Source organism: Rutidosis leptorrhynchoides, chromosome 3 (genome assembly GCF_046630445.1).
Source record: "Rutidosis leptorrhynchoides isolate AG116_Rl617_1_P2 chromosome 3, CSIRO_AGI_Rlap_v1, whole genome shotgun sequence".
In the NCBI taxonomy this organism is placed as follows: Eukaryota; Viridiplantae; Streptophyta; class Magnoliopsida; order Asterales; family Asteraceae; genus Rutidosis; species Rutidosis leptorrhynchoides.
The window spans coordinates 45,054,558-45,077,162 of record NC_092335.1 but is presented as its reverse complement, the minus strand read 5'-3'; the positions used below and the strand labels follow the sequence as shown (position 1 = coordinate 45,077,162).

The window sequence follows — 22,605 nt, the reverse complement described above, 5'->3', positions numbered from 1 at the left end:
AAATATTTTATTCAGCATAGTGGCGCGGCGCGCCAAAGCCCTGCGCGGCGCGCCAAAACGGTCTGTCCAACTTTTCTTTTTTTGTGAAAAAGATCGCCCACTTCCCGACACATTTAGACGAAACGCTTTTAACAACATATTCAAACATGTAAAACTAACACGATTCAAACATAAAATGAGTTTTACAAAGCGAGGCCCACATCGGCCGTTTTACGAGTTTCATACAAAAGTTTGAGTTTCGACCACATTAGTTTAATTTCCAAACGACACTACGAGCATGGTGTTTGGGGTTAAACTACCCAAGTCTCGGTCGAACTCCAAAAGCTAACTCATCCAAATAGCGTCCCCTAACAACAAAGCGGGATCTCTAACCCAAGATAATGCCCTTACCCTTGTCCACAATCGAACCTATAAAAAGGTCAACAACGAGAGGGTAAGCAAAGCTTAGTGAATGCAATAATTATACATATGCATATATAATCTATCTACTTGCATTCACTTACACAATACCGGATAACAAGCTAGCAATTTCACAAATATGCAACCATCATGCACAACCCAATATCCGCAAATACATAATAAGCGAGCGACCACAATAGCATATAGTTCACAATTGAATATGCTAATACACAACTCACACAATCATGGTTAACCAATCGTAAGAGGAATGGTACTCAAATTTCCCACCGACGTTCATAACAACCATTAGTGCACAACACATATATCACTAACCCCTGGACAACACATATCCATTCATCAAAATCATTAGTGTACAACATATATAGCACTAAATTGGACAACACATATCCATACATAAAACCGTTAGTGTACAACACATATATCACTAATCTTGGACAACACATATCCATTCATACAAATAAACACATCATATACGTACATGTATACTTATTCCACTCACCTCAAAGTCTTCGGTGAATCAATAAACCAAGCTTGAAACTTCAAGGTAACGCACCTATTACAATTTACATATAATCAAACATTCATTCAAGTTGGTCAAACTCACAACACTCACCATTACTAGGTCATTTTGACCCATCTGGACACTTAACCCTAAAATCGGGTCAACTCACACCAAAACCCTAACATTAACCAAGATAGGTTTAAAACACATTTCAACACAACATTTATGCATTAATCACAAACATTAAGTAACTTAGGTCCATTTTGACCCATTTGATCAATTTAAAGTCAACACACCCATTTCGGGTCATCCACTAATCCACACAACACCCACTTACATATATATAGGTGTGCTAGCAATTTACTAACTGATTTAAGTTCATAAACATCAATCTAACACTTTGAAAACCCTAGTTAGTCATCTTTGAGTCTACATGACCCAATTTCACCCAAAACACTCAATTCACCCACAAATGGGTTTTAAGTTCATCATTTACCCCAAACCCTAACCCTTAATCAAATTAACAAGGAAATTAAGATTAAAGCATACCACTACACTCAAAATGTAGCTAGGAAGTAGATGAACAACTTTATAACTTGAGCTTAAGCAAGAATCCTTCTTCTTCTTCTCCAAAATGAGTTTTCGCACACTAGGATCTTACTCTCTCTCTAGATATTAAATGGAGGTGATAAGGGTTGTTGAAGATGGAGTAAATGAAGCTCCAAGACTGATCTAGGGCCTTTAACTCGGGCCCCCATGTGTAATTACCAAAAAGCCCTCAAAATATCTAATTTAAAAAGAGAAGGGTGAGCTGTCACTGCAGATGGCGCGGCGTGCCATAATCCTGCGCGGCGCGCAGATAGCCTGGGCAGAACTCTTTTCTCTTTTTTAAAATATACAAAGAAACCCCACAATTCATTCAACCTAATTACACATATGAACAAGGAAAATATTCGGGTCTTACAGGTTACTGATCAGATCCCGAAAAACAGTAACCAAGTGCTCCGGTGGGGTTCTTAGTGCTTGATGCTCATCACGGTTCTCATCCTTGATGCTTGTAGCTTCAAGTGTACAACTCGTTGATGGTTTAGCATCACTTTTGACCAAGATTCTACCATCAATACACAATATATTAAGACCAAGTAATAACACAACTCATTTAAGAGTCTTAGATAGATGATGAACCAAGGTTACATCATATCCTTAGTCTTAACACAATTACAAGTTACATTTACTACTAAAGATACAAACTTTACATCAATCAAACAAGTATGAACATAATCTAAGTCAAATGAGGTGATGGAACCCTAAGCTAGAGAGCTTGGATCCCTTTCACACAAGTTATAAGGTCACAAAGCTAGAAAGCTTGAACCTTTAGTGTTCTTGAAGAACTTGAAGCAAAAAGCTTAGATCTTTAAGTTATATGAAGACCATAAACACAAGTTTTGATCTTTATATCAAAATAATGAGATCATAAGTTAGAAAACTTAAATCCAACAAAAGATATGAAGATCCAAGCTAGAAAGCTTGCATCTTGATTGTTCTTGAAGATCTTGAAGCATAAAGCTTAGATCTTTAAGTTATATGAAGACCATAAACACAAGTTTTGATCTTTATATCAAAATAATGAGATCATAAGTTAGAAAACTTAGATCCAACAAAAGATATGAAGATCCAAGCTAGAAAGCTTGCATCTTGATTGTTCTTGAAGATCTTGAAGCATAAAGCTTGGATCTTTAAGTTACATGAAGATTACAAATACAAGTTTGAATCTTTATAACAAAATAACAAGATTTAAAGTTAAAAGATATAGATCTACAAAGTCGGTGAAGATTCAAAGCTAGAAAGCTTGAATCTTCCATGTTCTTGAAGGATTCAAATCCATGTTTGAATCTACAAGATATAATCAATATCAAAAGCTAAAAAGCAAGACCCTTTGATGATGATGATGGCCACGTGAAAGATGAAGGAAGAAGAAGAATAAAAGTAAAAACTTACAAGTTTTAGAGTGAGAAAGACTAGAAAGGAAATAAGAGAGTAAGTGTGTTTGAAATACAAATGAGAGCAAGTGTTAAATGGATGGAATAAGGGTGGTATTTATAGGTGAATGGGGTGAGGGTGGGGTGAGTTGGCCGAAAATTTGGAGGCGGACAAGGGGGACAAAAGTTTGCTTTTTGGTTAATGGTTGTCTAAAGTTGGTGCTTATGTTAGGATCCCATGCAACATTAAGGATAATACTTGACATAAATGCTAGCATGTTCCCTCTAATAAATGGGCATTTGTCTTACTTATTATTGGGTCACTAGTAATTAATAAGTGGGCTAAATAAATGGGCTACTAGCTAGAGTAGGGTGGGCTTAAGTCCAACAAGGTAGAAAGTCCAACAAGACTAACTAGTAAGCATAATTAAATTACTACGCATAATTAAGCATCCAAAAACCCAAGTAATTATTATTATAAAATAATAATTAATATTTCGTAGTCATAATATTCCGATTACGACAAAAGTTAAACGTGTGCGCGGTTCGCAGTTTATTCGAAACGTCAAGTGACACTAACGGTCATAAAAGCTTCCGGTGAACAAGTTAAGTACCCTACGTACTCTAAGGCATGTTTTACCATATAAATGAAAGTAAGCCATGTATATAAAGGTTCCAAAGTATAAAGTAGCACAATACACACAAATACGCAGTTTCGCTAAAACACAAGGCACAAAAGCAAGTCAAAAAAGTCGGGTCGTTACAAGTGGCTTATTTCAATGGCGTCACACAAAAAATTTACATTGTCCATTGGTTTCACTAGTTAAAAACCCAAAAAAATTTCCACTATATCTCTCATTTCAATTGTATCCAGTGCAACCACGGATAACATAGTACATCCGCCCCTGTTCTTACGTATAATTTAATCCGGCACCGACACAATTTATCATCTTTGTCTGTCCCGATTATTTGTAAATCGATAATTTGTATGTAAAACTAGAGAGTACTTGATATGAACCATAAGACGCATCATTAAGTCCGTCAATTTGATAATGCTATTAAACCCATACAATCATAAAATCATCACCTTTAAAAATGCCATTAAACCTTTACATTATGCTGTTACTCGTATATAGGCTTTATCATTACTACGTATAATATATTTAAGTATATTAACGTTACTTTTAAGCGTTATAATTAAAGGATTGCTAATCACGAACACAAATATGCTAAGTTCTGTTGTATATGTTTTTTTTTGAAAAGCAAAGAATTTCATTAATAGAACTCGTCCGTTTTACAATGTTATCGAAACAATATTACACGAAAAGATGAATAAAACAACAACTAAGAACACAAGGCCATTCTCGAGACAAAGGGGGTTGCCGAGATTGCAACAAGGCCCGATGTCAAGAAAGTGGATTTGTGATCCATTTGAACTAATCTAGATTAACTATCTTTTCTCTCCTCGAAATCCAATCAAACGAAAGAAGTTGTATCTCGTTGAACACCGAAGGAATTGTCCAGCACTTGTACTTGAAAACACTTATGTTCTTATTTTTCCAAATCTCATAAGAAACGATCCAATAAACGGCTTGCCATACTAAATGCGTATGATCCGAATTAAAAGAACCAAATGACCCGCAAAAAATATCACCAAAAGTGAAGTTGTTATAATTGAATCCTCACGAATGTAAGACCCGAGACCAAATACCTTTCGCAAATTGGCACGAAAAGAGCATATGTTCGACACTCTCCACATCTCCATCACAAACCGGACACCATATACTATGAAGGTCAATCCCCCATTTATCCAACTCGACACGTACCAGAAATCTTCCCAGTCTAGATCTCTAAGTAAATATTTCCACCTTTTTTTGGTGCGAGGATGTTCCCTAAAGTCTCCATGGTTGTAGAACTTGAAATCACTATTTTCTCGTCTAACAAATTAGTTAACTTACGAACCGTTAAAATCCCGCTTGTGTCAAGATTCCATTTCCAATAATCACATGAATCCGCATCAGCTGAGAGCCCGCTGATCAGGTCCATCAATTCATTGAATTCGCTGCCTGTACGCCCATTAGGATCACGACTCCAGTCCCAACACCCATTACTTTCGATGCTGCTTCTGGTACCTCTTAAACGATCCCGAACAATCACATTTTTATGATTTTCGAGCATATATAACCGCTTGAACTTCTCTGTAAGCTTCATGTCCCCAACCCAAATGTCACCCCCAAAAAGAAATGTTTCGCCCGTATCCAATAACCTTTTCAAACGAGTTTGAAAAGGGTAATTTGAGACCATCAACTTGTAAACCTGCATTTATAATACAAGACCAAAGACTACTGATGAATTTCGGGCAAGCCTGTCATCCAAAACTATCCCACCATTAGTTCCGTGAATGCTACAAATTACCTAACTCCACAAAGTGTCGGTTTCGGTTTTAAACCTCCACCACTATTTTTAAAGCAAGGCAAGATTTTTGCTTTTGAGAGAATTAATATTTAAGTCTCCTTCTTCGTGAGGTAGAAGGATTGTTTCCTATTTAACCCAAGAAAGTTTTGAATTTTCACCCGACCCGCCCCAAAAAAAGAACGACAAACACTTTCCAACTTTTTTAACACACAAGGCGGGGCACGAAAGAGCGAGAAATAGTAGAGTGGGAGACTAGAAAGAACCGATTTCACAAGAGTTAATCGACCACCGAAGGACACCGTTTTTGCTCTCAAATCCGCTAATTTTTTATTGAATTTATCGATCACCGGGTCCCATTTTTTTATTGTTTTTATTTTGCTACCAACCGGGAGGCCCAAATACATAAAAGGAGGTGAACTGGGTTTACAAGAACACCACTTAGCCATTGACTCAACTTCGGGTTTAGAAACACCTACCCCGAACAATTGACTTTTGTGATGACCCGGAAATTTCTGACCAAATTTAAACTTTATCTTTAAATGATTTAATGTTTTCGACACGATAAGCAAAGTCTGTAATGTTGAGTCTCAAAGTTTTGGAACTATATTCATGTAATCAATTATTCTTTGACTGTTCTCGAAGATTCACGAACAATATATATATATATATATATATATATATGATTTCAAGTTATTTAGTAAACGATATTAACATTCGATTATTGATTCGATAAATATTTAGATAAGTTAACTAAAACGTTTAAGATGAACCAGTAAAACACTAATTTGCTACAGTATTTTTGAATTGCTACAGTACCCGAAAATCTACAGTGTTTTAGAAAATCACTATTCGCTACAGTAAAAAAAACTTTGCTACAGTGACTTTGCTACGGTAAAACACTATTTTAAAATGAAAATGTATATATTATATATATATATTAACAAATAGCGAGACGATGATTTATAGAAGTAAATGACCAAAACACTCGAATATTTAAGATATACTTTGAGTGGTATAGTTTATGGATAATTTAAGGCTATATTTTGACAAAGGTACGTGACACGAAACGTAAAATGCAAGTTTTCTAAATGTACGAAAGGACATTCGAAAAACCAGAACCGGGACATAAGTCGAGTGACGACGTATGACATATCGGAACAAAAATTACAAGTCAACTATGCACGTGAATTTAATATAATATATAATTAATTATATAAATTATATATATTATATATTAATTTTTAAATTATGTCGACAAACAAGAAAACAAAAATATGTGAGCTGGAACCTCAGGCCATGCGATCGCATGGCCAATGCTCCTCAGACCCATGCGATCGCATGGCGACGATTTTCAGGCCACATCTATAAAAGCTCGAACATTCTGCTTCTGATTTCATTTCATTATTACTCCGTAAGTATTTATTATTTATTATTATTATTATTATTATTATTATTAAGATTAATATTATTATTATTAATTTTATTATTATTATTAGTATTATACATAAAATACTACGACGAGGTCATGAGCGTATCACTTTCAAAATGGGTTTTCGAGCAGGATAGAGCTAAGGAAATTATGGGTTATAGCTATGGAGGTTATGGGTAATGTACGTGAGTATTATTGGCAAATCAAACCTAGTGTTTATCATCTCTGTTGCGTCTACGTACTTCCCTGCAATATTGAATCACAATATTGATACGTGAGCATTCATATTTTATCTTTTATATATTAATTGTGTATCCATGTCTAGTGCTCGAGTATATATATTTATGCATGCTTGTATGCTAAATTTTGTCATTAAACAGTTTATAATGAATTACGAATTAAATACATATATTACTAGTAAAAGGTACATGATATACATGTTTTTGGAAAGCTGGCGAAAAATCAATAACTTTTCATTTAGAAATCGTGTAATTTCGATGAACGAATCAAAAAATATGATCAACTGAATTATGATTGACGTTAATTAGAATTGCTTTTGAATCTGCAATTAATATTTAAACAACTTGTTTGTAAGATTGATAAAGTGGATTTTTGAATATTACCAACCGGGTAAATGAATCCTTATATAAGGTACGTCTCGTTTTGTTAAACTATTGTCAAAATTGACTTTTTGAAACAACTTTGGATAACTTTTTTATGTCGATCTCGAGCATTAGGATTGTGATACACTATGACCTGACCTAGCTTAATAAACATTTATTGACCAACATATGTTCTCTAGGTTGAGATCTATGGTTATTTGGTAATCCGAGTTTCAGTCACATTTTGGTGAACGACTTTATATGCTGCTAAGGTGAGTTTCATTTGCTCCATTTTTAATTGCTTTTGCAATATATATTTTTGGGCTGAGAATACATGCACTTTATTTTAAACGCAATGGATACAAGTACATACTAAATTCTACACTGAGTTTGAACCGAAAATCCCTTAGCTTTGGTAACTAGTAACTGCCAGTTATAAGAACTGGTGGGCGCGAGTAGTAGTATATGGATCCATAGGGCTTGATATCCTCGTCTGAGCTAGAGCACTAGCCTTTTAACGGACGTATGCTATTTGAAAAGCGTACAAGTTGGTTTGCGTGTATTATTAAGATGATTATACAAAGGGTACAAATTATATATACGTTAAGTTTAGTTACCAGGGTGCTCAATTTCGTAGAATATTTTGATAAACGTTTCTGGATGAAACAACTGAAATCTTGTGATCCACCTTTATATACAAATTATGCGAAACACTAAAACTATGAACTCACCAACCTTTGTGTTGACACTTGTTAGCATGTTTATTCTCAGGTTTCCTAAAAGTCTTCCGCTGTTTGCTTATATGTTAGACAAGCTATGTGCATGGAGTCGTACATGGCATATTTTTCAAGGAAACGTTGCATTCACCAAATAATCACCATGTATCTTATTTTGACTTCATTGTCAACGGAAGTATTATTGTAAACAATTATTTGCGGTGATTGTCTATATGTAGAATGTGATGACCCGGAAATTTCCGACCAAATTTAAACTTGATCTTTATAAGATTCTGACACGATAAGCAAACTCTATTAAATTGACTCCCAAATTTGTTTGAACTACTTTTCATAAATGCATTGGACCTTGACTGATCCCGACGATTCACGAACAATTGTTTGTAATAAATATGTATATATATATATAATAAATTGAAACTAAAGATATAATTTTAACATTTAAAGTAAATATGTAAAATAAGATACAAAATAATTAATTATGTATAAATATAAATATATATGATTAATTGTTGTAATATGTATAAAATATAAATATTAAATAAATGTTATCATATAACATAATATTATATAAATGTAACATTAATATATTAAAAGTAATTAAAAGTTTAATTATAGATATTATCTTATTATTATTATTATTAATATTAATATCAGCATTGTTAATCAAATTATAATATGAATTTTGATATATTTAAATAGTTATAGTTACTATTGTTATCATTGTTAACATCGGTATTATTATTTTAATTAGTAGTAAAGTTATAACTTTAGCTATTAGGAATAATATTAGTATTATTATTAAATATTATAATTACCATTATCATTAAGTATTATTGTTATTATTAGTATGATTGTTATTATTAAAATTAATAAAACTATCATTCTTATGATTATTAGTATCATTATTATTTATTATCAATATTAACACATATGATTGTTATTATTAGAATTATTGATATTATTATCAATATTATTAATTTTATTATTATTATTATTATTACATATATAATTAGTATTATTATTAATGTATACTTATTTACTTATTAATACCAACTATGGAGTGTAAATAATCAGATATATTTAAGATCAGTTTCATGTCATAATCAGACCATAACCAATTTTATTTCTGTCTCTGTAAACGTTAAACAAGTGAATCAATCGTACAAATCAAAAGAAAAGTCGATATCTGTTTAATTATTTTTTTTATTTAGTATCATGGTGCGACTTTGGTTACCTGATCCCATCAGCCTTTTTATTCGAATTTGTTGTTATCTCCAATCTGTTACACGTCTTTATCATTCACGAATCATTCTTCATATATACAACTGTAATTGAAATGAATTAAAAACAGAAATGATAGAAAAATGCCCACGTTCCCTGTTCTTCCACTTTTCAGTCATATCACAAGTTCGAATCAAATTCAAAAATGTAATAATGTAGTTCTATTAGGAATGTTTTACGTAATCTTTCTGCAAATTTTCAAAACCCAAATCATTGTAACGAGTTTTAATTTGTAGGTCAAAGTTTTATGTTTCAAAAGTCAACCGATGTGTTCTTGCAGAAATTCGAATTCGTGTTTGTATTTCAAGTACAATTAATGATTCCAATAGTTTTTATGAGTGATTTGAAAACAAATTTGTGTAGGAGTCATAAGCCAAAACAGCCTCAATCTCGAAATCAATTTTTTTTTTCAAACCGTGAAGCAGCAGCAGCAACGTTTTTTTTTCTATTCTTTTTTTTTTCGATTTCAAGTTATTCAAAGATCCATATAGATCGAGTATGTTCTGTGGGAAAGTCCCAAAACTATTTAGTTAATGGATTTTATGTATGAACTTATCTGGTCGACTAGAAGATTAAGAAGAAGAAGATAACAGGATATATCGACATAAAAATAAATGGGTTATGAATTATTCATAGAAAACAGAAGTAGACGGGTGGTTAGAAGAGTGTTCGGGTGAGCGAGGGGTCTTGAGTTCGAACCCTAGCTGTGGCATTTATTTTTTTAAGGCTTGCTTTAAAGGTAGTAATCTCAATTATTATTATTATTATTATTATTATTATTATTATTATTATTATTATTATTATTATTATTATTATTATTATTATTATTATTATTATGATTATAGTATTATTATTATTGTTATCATTATTGTTATAAACATTATTATTATTATTACATGTATAAGTATGATAATTATTAACATTATAATTATTATTATAAGTATTATCGTTATTATTATGAATCTTATTATGAAGGTTAATATTATGATTATAAATAATTATTGATGTTATTAAGATAATTATTATTGTATTAACGTTAGAATAGGAGTATATGTATAATTAATAATATCATTATTATTATTATTATTATCATTAAGAAGTAACAATAAGTATTATTAGTATTATTATCACTATCATAATAAAGTTTATTATTTTTATCATTAACATTAATGATTATCATATTTATAATTATTATTACAAAATATTAGTATTAAGTATTATTAAGTCTTAGGGAATAGAATCAAAACTAATGTTTTTTTTTTTATTTGTAAAAGTAATATAACTCTTATATTTATTATTAGTATCGTCATTTTTAATAAGGTTATCCTTATTATTATCAGAACTCTCATTTTAAAACAAATAAATATTTTGTACATAAAATATACTTGTTATATATATTGTAATTTTATTAAAATTTCACATAATTATATCTATCAAACTTATTATTATTTAAATTCATACAAATAACAAACTATCGATTTTAAATATAGCATTAGACAAGTATGTATATAAATATAAATATTAATAAACTATATAAATATTAACTATTATAATAAATATATACATAAATTAAACATACATAATATATAAACTAAAGGTATAATAAGTAAATTTGTTCAGTTATGATTATATGTTTTAATATAAATATTCAAATGATATAGGTTCGTGAATTCGAGGCCAACCCTGCATTGTTCAGTTCCGTCATATGTATTTTTACTACAAAATACAGTATTGTGAGTTTCATTATTCCCTTTTTATATACATTTTTGGGCTGAGAATACATGCAAATGCTTTATTAACTGTTTTATAATATTTATATGCGTGAGTTTCATTATTCCCTTTTTATATACATTTTTGGGCTGAGAATACATGCAAATGCTTTATTAACTGTTTTACAATATTTATATGCGTGAGTTTCATTATTCTCTTTTTATATACATTTTTGGGCTGAGAATACATGCAAATGCTTTATTAACTTTTTTACAATATTTATATGCGTGAGTTTCATTATTCCCTTTTATATACATTTTTGGGCTGAGAATACATGCAAATGCTTTATTAACTGTTTTACAATATTTATATGCGTGAGTTTCATTATTCCCTTTTTAAATGCTTTTGCAATATATATTTTTGGGACTGAGAATACATGCGCTTTTATAAATGATTTACAAAATAGACACAAGTACGTGAAACTACATTCTATGGTTGAATTATCAAAATCGAATATGCCCTTTTTATTAAGTCTGGTAATCTAAGAATTAGGGAACAGACACCCTAATTGACGCGAATTCTAAAGATAGATCTATTGGGCCCAACAAGCCCCATCTGAAGTACCGGATGCTTTAGTACTTTGAAATTTATATCATGTCCGAAGGAGGATCCCGGAATGATGGGGATATTCTTATATGCAAATTGTGAATGTCGGTTACCAGGTGTTCAATCCATATGAATGATATTTTTGTCTCTATGCATGGGACGTATGTTTATGAGAAATGGAAATATGAAATCTTGTGGTCTATTAATATTATGAAATGATTATTTATGATAAACTAATGAACTCACCAACCTTTTGGTTGACACTTTAAAGCATGTTTATTCTCAGGTATGAAAGAAATCTTCCGCTGTGCATTTGCTCATCTTAGAGATATTACTTGGAGTCATTCATGACATATTTTAAAAGACGTTGCATTCGAGTCGTTGAGTTTATCAAGATTATTATTAAGTCAATTATAGTTAGATATATTATAAAATGGTATGCATGCCGTCAACTTTCGATGTAATGAAAGATTGTCTTTTTAAAAACGAATGCAATGTTTGAAAAATGTATCGTATAGAGGTCAAATACCTCGCGATGTAATCAACTATTGTGAATCGTTTATTATCGATATGGACTTCATCCGGATGGATTAGGACGGGTCTTCATAGTTGGTATCAGAGCGGAGGTCTTAGCGAACTAGGTCTTGCATTAGAGTGTCTAACTAGTAGTTGTTTAGATGCATTAGTGAGTCTGGACTTCGACCGTGTCTGCATGTCAAAAGTTTTGCTTATCAGTTTTGTCGGAAATTATCTGTTTATCATCCTTAGGAAATCATCTGCTTATCATTCTTACTCTAGACACATCTTACTGCATTGATTGCATGAATAGTGTATAGACAAAAATTCATATCTTAGCATATCTACTAATCCATATCTTAGCGTATCTGTCACTGTAGACTTTATCTGACACGTTTCCTTAATTTTCTCCGTAATTCACGGGATCTTTGGAAGTATGTAAAGATATTCTATATATAATTAGAATATCATTCGGTATTCGAAAATCATTTCATATCAAAATCCTTTAACTAATCGTGAGAGATGGACCCTACACCTAGCTTGGATTCCATTAGTTCCGGAAGCGATTTCGATATGTATATTGAAGCAGACTCCGAAGTCAATGAACCAGAAGTACCTCAACCATTTAGTTATTTTTCTTTCTGGAGGAGATGGGGGTGGGTCCGAGACTTACTCACTCGATGGAGAAATGAAGAAGGCGAGCCCTACCGCGAACCAAACTTACCTCCTAACCTCAGAGAAAACGATGTACTCACCGGTGAACCTATGCGCAACACTGTATTCACCCTTCTTGCTAAAGTTTTCCACCTCGAAGGTTGCGTTACTGCAATCTCAGAAAATATTCAACCTTTACTTCCGAATACCAATCGAAGGGGAATATTAGAAGAAATTAGGGAACTTCAATTTGATAATCAAGATCTATCGAATCAGATGAGTGGATGGATATAAATGATAGAGGGTAGGATAGAAACCCTGACGAGAATGGTGCGTGATTTACAAGCTATACTTACTACACCAACATCATCACTAACCTCAGCACCAACAACACTTGTAGCACCGATAGCAACAATACCACCATTAGCAGCACCAGCAGCATAATCAGTACCAACAACAACAACATCATCACACGTCTCAATCTCGCAATCTATACCTCAAGCATAATCATCGTTCTACGAATCGTTCTACATAAACCATCTTCGTCCTTCATGGCGATTATGTAATCTCTAATGTTTTAGAGATTATGCACTCTAGTTCTAGCCGTAAATCTGATGAGTTTAATATCACATTGACTCATTAAATCCATGATTATGTCTGAAGAAAATATATATGTATATATGTTTTCATAAAGATTGTAATTAAAAGTTTTATTGTACAAACTGTTAATGGTAAAAATATTTTAACGGGTAGGTAATACCCGAGGAATATTTAGATTTCACATTAATAAGTTACACTGTACATTCTTTAAATCTAATTCAACAGTCATCTACTATCCTGTTTACATCCACCGATATACAAATCCGTTCACCATGAAATAACCATTTTCATTCAATTTCATATTTGGATTTTGATCTATCAGAATCCAACAAGTGGCATAATGAAGAAAACATTGGACAAGATAAAATTTGTTAGAAACAAACAAATTAACTATGAGGAATTTTGTTAAGAATCCACGCTAACTGTTCCTAGCTAATTGTTCCTAGCTAACTTATTACATTTTTATTTATCGCAATTTAATTATCGCAATTTACATTCTCGCAATCTTATTTATTGTCATTTAATTTCTGTATTTATTTTTCGCACTTTAAATATCGGGACACGTATACAAGGTTTTGACATATCATATCGACGCATCTATATATATTATTTGGAATAATCATAGACACTCTATATGCAGTAATGATCGAGTTCTCTATACAGGGTTGAGGTTGATTCTACAATAATATATATAGTTTGAGTTGTGATCGAGTCTGAGACGAATACGGGTCACGATACGTATTAATTAATTCGAATATTATATATTAAATTATATATGAATTGTTGAATTGCTAACTGTGGACTATCAATCGAGGACTACCAACATTGGACAATTAAAATGAATTAAAATATTAATTATAACATATGAAACTAAACAAATCTTCAAGTTTGCCACTTGATTTCACCCTAAAACCTCATTTGTATCTTGACGATTACAATCTGCGTCCAAACCTTTCGTAATTCTTGAAAACACCTTAATCGAGAGGATGAACCAACCGCATTTCATCTACGGAAGAAAAGATTGATGCATATAACTTTTCACCTGAGAAGCTCTCAGCAACTGAGTAAACGTTTAAAACGTAGCTATGCAAATTTCTTAGTGTTATTATTACCCAAAATAACTTTGCAATCCCTTTCCAAATTAGCAAATTTTGTCACAGCTCCAGCAAGTCAACTTTGACTTTTCGTTCGAAACAACCTTATTATAACCTTGATTTATATGTGTACTCTTTTATTGTTACCGGAGAACCTTTCATATTCCATCATATTACCATCAGCGTTTAATCATCTAAAAACACAATTCTTCTGAAACCACCTCGAATTGATAATCGATGATTCAGATATCGTAACATTAAATGCAGAGGAAACAGAAAATGGGTAGATGTTTTAAACGGCCAAAAGTTTGATGATAAGAAAGGGGTGTTAGGAACGCTCGATAGAAAATTTGGTACTGAAAAACAGATTGAGCTAACCATGAAGGAGACCAAGGACAAATACAAGGACCAAACCCTATATTCAAAGGATCCAGGTAATTCTAGATCCTATGAAATCTTCAACGAATATCTTTCTCCGAGGTCATGTTAAAATCTTGAGGAAAATTTTTCTTCATCAACCTTTGAACTTAGAAATTCTAAAATATCATCATAAATATCTTCGATATTTCTGAGGATATTTTCATAAATATTCTCGTCCGAAATTATATACCTCTTCGTGTTATCTGTAATACATTATACTAGAAATTTCTGTAAAATCTAAGTATAAACTATGAATGAATTCTGAAGTAGTGTTGGGAACTGAATCATGAGTTAGTATAATATGATGACACTTGATCAACGTGATTATATTACAGTAAGTCATGCTGAGTTTCTAATGGAACGTGATGATTCACAGATCATAACGTCATCGTGTGCCATGTTACACGACTCGTTCATTCTACTTCACCTCTGAACATATCAAAAAAATATATTCTTGATAGTTCTATTCTCAGTGATTCTGGTAATTTGAAAATCAAATCGTGCTATCACGTTCCTACCTGCTTAGAACATTATAATTATTCAAAACTCTGTATCAACAAATTCTGGACCATTATTCGCTTGACTTGAAGTCGGGAAGAGAAAAACAAAAGCATAGAGCTTTAAAATATAAGGGAGAATATAAAGCCGATAACAACACGTAAATTACAAACCGTGTATATCAATGTTTATAGCAACATAAAGACACGGGAGAATTAAAAACAATATAATCCCAAGGGCAAAGTAGAAGAAAGCAGATTCCTCTGGTGGAAGTTGGAAAAGAAAAATGATTGTTGCGATAGTAAGCATGAGAACAAGGATCGGAACTGGATTAAGCATTTTTAGAATCTTTTGGAGGTATGAAACAAGAAGGAAATATAGGAATGGTGAGAGTAATGAAACAGAAGAGTTTAATTTATAATGAAAATATCAGACAGAGTAATCGAAGCAGATCACCGTATTTAATTAAAGAGATCTTAATTTCCTTAAAACCCGAAGAATCAGATCTTATAGATAACGAAGATATTCTTTGAAATCCCTTGAATTCCGGAATTCAACCCTGACTCTGACAAAAGTTAAGACGCACCTTATTTTCTAAATTCAACCATGACTAGTCAAAAGTTATGATAAAACTTGCCTTTTTCATTTCACCATTTAGTGATAGCTTCATTCGTACTTTTTGAGTAATCGAATTGTTTTATCTATATTACTCAATGATGATAAAACTCTATTTATCAGCTCATATTTGTCAGGAAAACATTCTTATTGTTATCCATGACCACCTTGATCAAATTTCGGGACGAAATTTCTTTAACGGGTAGGTACTGTGATGACCCGGAAATTTCTGACCAAATTTAAACTTGATCTTTATAAAATTCTGACATGATAAGCAAAATCTATTAAACTGACTCCCAAATTTGTTTGAACTACTTTTCATAAATGCATTGGACCTTGACTGATCCCGACGATTCACGAACAATTGTTTGTAATAAATATGTGTATATATATATATATATATATATATATATATATATATATATATATATATATAATAAATTGAAACTAAAGATATAATTTTAACATTTGAAGTAAATATGTAAAATAAGATACAAAATAATTAATTATGTATAAATATAAATATATATGATTAATTGTTGTAATATGTATAAAATATAAATATTAAATAAATGTTATCATATAACATAATATTATATAAATGTAACATTAATATATTAAAAGTAATTAAAAGTTTAATTATAGATATTATCTTATTATTATTATTATTAATATTAATATCAGCATTGTTAATTAAATTATAATATGAAGTTTGATATATTTAAATAGTTATAGTTACTATTGTTTCATTGTTAACATCAGTATTATTATTTTAATTAGTAGTAAAGTTATAACTTTAACTATTAGGAATAATATTAGTATTATTATTAAATATTATAATTACCATTTTCATTAAGTATTATTGTTATTATTAGTATGATTTTTATTATTAAAATTAATAAAACTATCATTCTTATGATTATTAGTATCATTATTATTTATTATCAATATTAACACATATGATTGTTATTATTAGAATTATTGATATTATTATCAATATTATTAATTTTATTATTATTATTATTACATATATAATTAGTATTATTATTAATGTATACTTATTTACTTATTAATACCAATTATGGAGTGTAAATAATCAGATATATTTAAGATCAGTTTCATGTCATAATCAGACCATAACCAATTTTGTTTCTGTCCCTGTAAACATTAAACAAGTGAATCAATCGTACAAATCAAAAGAAAAGTCGATATCTGTTTAATTTTTTTTTATTATTTAGTATCATGGTGCGACTTTGGTTACCTGATCCCATCAGCATTTTTATTCAAATTTGTTGTTATCTCCAATCTGTTACACGTCTTTATCATTCACGAATCATTCTTCATATATACAACTGTAATTGAAATGAATTAAAAACAGAAAGGATAGAAAAATGCCCACGTTCCCTGTTCTTCCACTTTTCAGTCATATCACAAGTTCGAATCAAATTAAAAAATGTAATAATGTAGTTCTATTAGGAATGTTTTACGTAATCTTTCTGCAAAGTTTCAAAACCCAAATCATTGTAACGAGTTTCAATTTGTAGGTCAAAGTTTTTTGTTTCAAAAGTCAACCGATGTGTTCTTGCAGAAATTCGAATTCGTGTTTGTATTTCAAGTACAATTAATGATTCCAATAGTTTTTATGAGTGATTTGAAAACAAATTTGTGTAGGAGTCATAAGCCAAAACAGCCTCAATCTCGAAATCAAATTTTTTTTTCAAACCGTGAAGCAGCAGCAGCAGCGTTTTTTTTTCTATTCTTTTTATTATTATTTTTTTCGATTTCAAGTTATTCAGAGATCCATATAGATCGAGTATGTTCGGTGGGAAAGTCCCAAAACTGTTTAGTTAATGGATTTTATGTATGAACTGATCTGGTCGACTAGAAGATTAAGAAGAAGAAGATAACATGATATATCGACATAAAAATAAATGGGTTATGAATTATTCAGAGAAAACAGAAGTAGACGGGTGGTTAGAAGAGTGTTCGGGTGAGCGAGGGGTCTTGGGTTCGAACCCTAGCTGTGGCATTTATTTTTTTAAGGCTTGCTTTAAAGGTAGTAATCTCAATTATTATTATTATTATTATTATTATTATTATTATTATTATTATTATTATTATTATTATTATTATTATTATTATTATTATTATTATTATTATTATTATTATTATTATTATTATTATTATTATTATTATTATTATAATTATTATCATTGTTATGATTATAGTATTATTATTATTGTTATCATTATTGTTATAAACATTATTATTATTATTACATGTATAAGTATGATAATTATTAACATTATAATTATTATTATAAGTATTAATGTTATTATTATGAATCTTATTATTAAGGTTAATATTATGATTATAAATAATTATTGATGTTATTAAGATAATTATTATTGTATTAACGTTAGAATAGGAGTATATGTATAATTAATATTATTATTATTATTATTATTATTATCATTAGGAAGTAACAATAAGTATTATTAGTATTATTATCACTATCATAATAAAGTTTATTATTTTTATCATTAACATTAATGATTATCATATTTATAATTATTATTACAAAATATTAGTACTAAGTATTATTAAGTCTTAGGGAATAGAATCAAAACTAATGTTTTTTTTTATTTGTAAAAGTAATATAACTCTTATATTTATTATTAGTATCATCATTTTTAATAAGGTTATCCTTATTATTATCAGAACTCTCATTTTAAAACAAATAAATATTTTGTACATAAAATATACTTGTTATATATATTGTAATTTTATTAAAATTTCACATAATTATATCTATCAAACTTATTATTATTTAAATTCATACAAATAACAAACTATCGATTTTAAATATAGCATTAGACAAGTATGTATATAAATATAAATATTAATAAACTATATAAATATTAACTATTATAAATATATACATAAATTAAACATACATAATATATAAACTAAAGGTATAATAAGTAAATTTGTTCAGTTATGATTATATGTTTTAATATAAATATACAAATGATATAGGTTCGTGAATCCGAGGCCAACCCTGCATTGTTCAGTTCCGTCATATGTATTTTTACTACAAAATACAGTATTGTGAGTTTCATTATTCCCTTTTTATATACATTTTTGGGCTGAGAATACATGCAAATGCTTTATTAACTATTTTACAATATTTATATGCGTGAGTTTCATTATTCCTGTTTTTATACATTTTTGGGCTGAGAATACATGCAAATGCTTTATTAACTGTTTTACAATATTTATATGCGTGAGTTTCATTATTCCCTTTTTATATACATTTTTGGGCTGAGAATACATGCAAATGCTTTATTAACTATTTTACAATATTTATATGCGTGAGTTTCATTATTCCATTTTTAAATGCTTTTGCAATATATATTTTTGGGACTGAGAATACATGCGCTTTTATAAATGATTTAAAAAATAGACACAAGTACGTGAAACTACATTCTATGGTTGAATTATCAAAATCGAATATGCCCTTTTTATTAAGTCTGGTAATCTAAGAATTAGGGAACAGACACCCTAATTGACGCGAATTCTAAAGATAGATCTATTGGGCCCAACAAGCCCCATCCAAAGTACCGGATGCTTTAGTACTTCAAAATTTATATCATGTCCGAAGGAGGATCCCGGAATGATGGGGATATTCTTATATGCAAATTGTGAATGTCGGTTACCAGGTGTTCAATCCATATGAATGATATTTTTGTCTCTATGCATGGGACGTATGTTTATGAGAAATGGAAATATGAAATCTTGTGGTCTATTAATATTATGAAATGATTATTTATGATAAACTAATGAACTCACCAACCTTTTGGTTGACACTTTAAAGCATGTTTATTCTCAGGTATGAAAGAAATCTTCCGCTGTGCATTTGCTCATCTTAGAGATATTACTTGGAGTCATTCATGACATATTTCAAAATACGTTGCATTCGAGTCGTTGAGTTCATCAAGATTATTATTAAGTCAATTATAGTTAGATATATTATAAAATGGTATGGATGCCGTCAACTTTCGATGTAATGAAAGATTGTCTTTTTAAAAACGAATGCAATGTTTGAAAAATGTATCATATAGAGGTCAAATATCTCGCGATGTAATCAACTATTGTGAATCGTTTATAATCAATATGGACTTCGTCCGGATGGATTAGGACGAGTCTTCACATAGAAATCATCAGATGTCGAAAACCTTTGATTTAAATTTTCATTTATGGTATGCCTTTTCAAAAGAATGCAATGTTTACAAAACATGTCATATAGAGGTCAAATACCTTGCAATGAAATCAATGAATGACGTATTGTCCATATGGATTTGGAGCGATCGTCACAAATTTTATTAAAATTAACTCTTAGACTGGAAGCCTTCTCAAAACATTCTAACAAATACATGAGTTTTCTAAGGTTTCGTTTACTCCACTGCTCGAAGAAAATGGTATCATTCGCATATTGGAGATGCGAGACGATCACTTTATCAACACCCACATCAATTCCATTTGAACATATTTTCTTCGACCGCCACCTTAGTTAAGATATTAAGGCCTTTCGCCGTAATAATAAAGAGAAACGGTGATAATGGGTCACCTTGTCTTACACCTCGACTCAAACAAAATTCCTTAGAGGGCGAACCGTTAGTAAGAATGGAAATTGAAGCCTACTTTAAACACGCATGAATCCAATTACACCATTTAACTCCAAATCCTATGCATTTCATAACTTCTAGAAGGTAATCACAATTTATGGAACTGAAGGCCTTTTCAAAGTCGACCTTGAAGAAACATCCCCTTTTCTTATGTTTTTTAATGTCCTCAACAATTTCATTTGCTACAAGAACACCATCAAGTATGAACCTATCTTTAAGAAAGGCACTTTGCTCAATACCAATTAGATTATGAACCACCTTTCTTAAACGGTTGGAAAGGATCTTTGCAATGATTTTGTAGTAACTCCCGATGAGACTAATTGGTCGGTAGTCACCAAACTGAGTGGATTATTTTTCTTAGGTATTAGAGAAACGAATGATGCATTACAACCAATTGAAAACTCCTCCTTTTCCCAAAACCATCTAATTGTGGCAACCAAATCCTTTTTAATAATGTACCAAAACTTTTTGAAAAAATTCAAATTGAAACCGTCAGGGCCCGGGGCCTTTGAACTCCCGCACCCCTTGACCGCATCCCAGATTTATCCTGTTGAAAAGGCTTGTTCAAGCATATTTGCTTCGCTGCTCGTGACCAGCCTATACTGCAGCTCATCCAGAGATGGACGAGTGGTTTTTGCTCAGAAAAGATGTTTTTGAAGTGAGTATAATCAGAGTCTTTAATTATCTTCGGTTCCTCGCACCAAACACCGTTCACGTTTACCCCCCGAATGTTGTTTTTATTGTATTTTCTTTTCAAAGATTTGTGAAAATATTTGGTGTTCTCATCTCCATCCGTAACCCATTTAACACGCGCCTTTTGTTTCAACATATTACTCTTAGTTTTTTCTTTATCAAGCCATTTCTTTCTCAAATCTAACCAGTATGCCCTTTCAATGTCATTTAGTAATCCCGACTCGACTTTGATTTCAAGAGCTAAGCAATCTTTTTTAGGTTGATCAATTTCGCCATCAAGACCCCCAAAATGTGATTTACTCCACTCTTTGAGGACCAATTTTAACCGCTTCAACTTATTTCTAAACACACAATCTTTTCTACTACCACTATTAGGCTCGGCCCAATAATTAGCAATAATAGTATCAATTCCTTCTACCTTGAACCATTCATCGAAGATCTTGAACGGTTTGGGACCGAAGTTGACCTCATCATTGATAAGAATTATCGGACAATGATCCGAGAAGCTTCTAAAACTTGCAACAACTTTTACATCCGGCCACAAGGAAAGAAACTCATCCGAGACAAGGAACCTATCAAGTTTACTCATTTTAACCCCATCCCCACTAACCCAAGTGAACAATCTTCCACCAAGTGGAAGATCAACAAGCCGATTTCTAGCAATAAAATCATTGAACATTCTTGCTCTACTTTCATTGAATTCACAATTTAACCTCTCGAATTGATCTCGAACTTCGTTAAACTCACCACATAGTACCCAAGAAACTCCGTTAATAAGTAAGAGATTATCTAAAACATCTCTCACATTTTACGTTTGCTAATATCGTCATGAGGGCCATACACATTAAGGTGGTGTTTGTTTTTTAGTTTGAAGACCTTATTATGTCTTATGTCTGCGGGCGGGCAGACATTTTAATTTCAGATCGTTTGTTTTTTTGCAGACAAAAGACAAAATAAGATCTTAATTTGTCTTCCAAATAGAAGCTGTAGAATATTGCTTCTACTTTCAGAAGTTGTTTTCACATGAACATTCTTATCAACCATCACTCTCTAATCTCTATCTCTCTCACCTTCCAACCTACCTTCCATTCACAGCCACTTATCTCCGTCACCTCCTTACCCCGTCACCTCCATCAACTCCGGCAG

The 22,605-nt window shown here is 31.0% G+C and overlaps 1 protein-coding gene across 1 annotated transcript; it reads right to left on the bottom strand.

Moving 5' to 3' along the window:
- Positions 1–21,244: 21,244 nt before the first annotated feature.
- On the bottom strand, positions 21,245–22,138 carry LOC139899929 (uncharacterized). The gene has a single exon (XM_071882754.1). It carries the CDS (start codon positions 22,136–22,138, stop codon positions 21,245–21,247), a length of 894 nt encoding a protein of 297 aa, XP_071738855.1.
- Positions 22,139–22,605: the final 467 nt, after the last annotated feature.

Bases quoted from the DNA above. Each gene is read 5' to 3' on its own strand.
- LOC139899929 (XM_071882754.1), bottom strand. From the start codon at position 22,138: ATGTTCAATGATTTTATTGCTAGAAATCGGCTTGTTGATCTTCCACTT.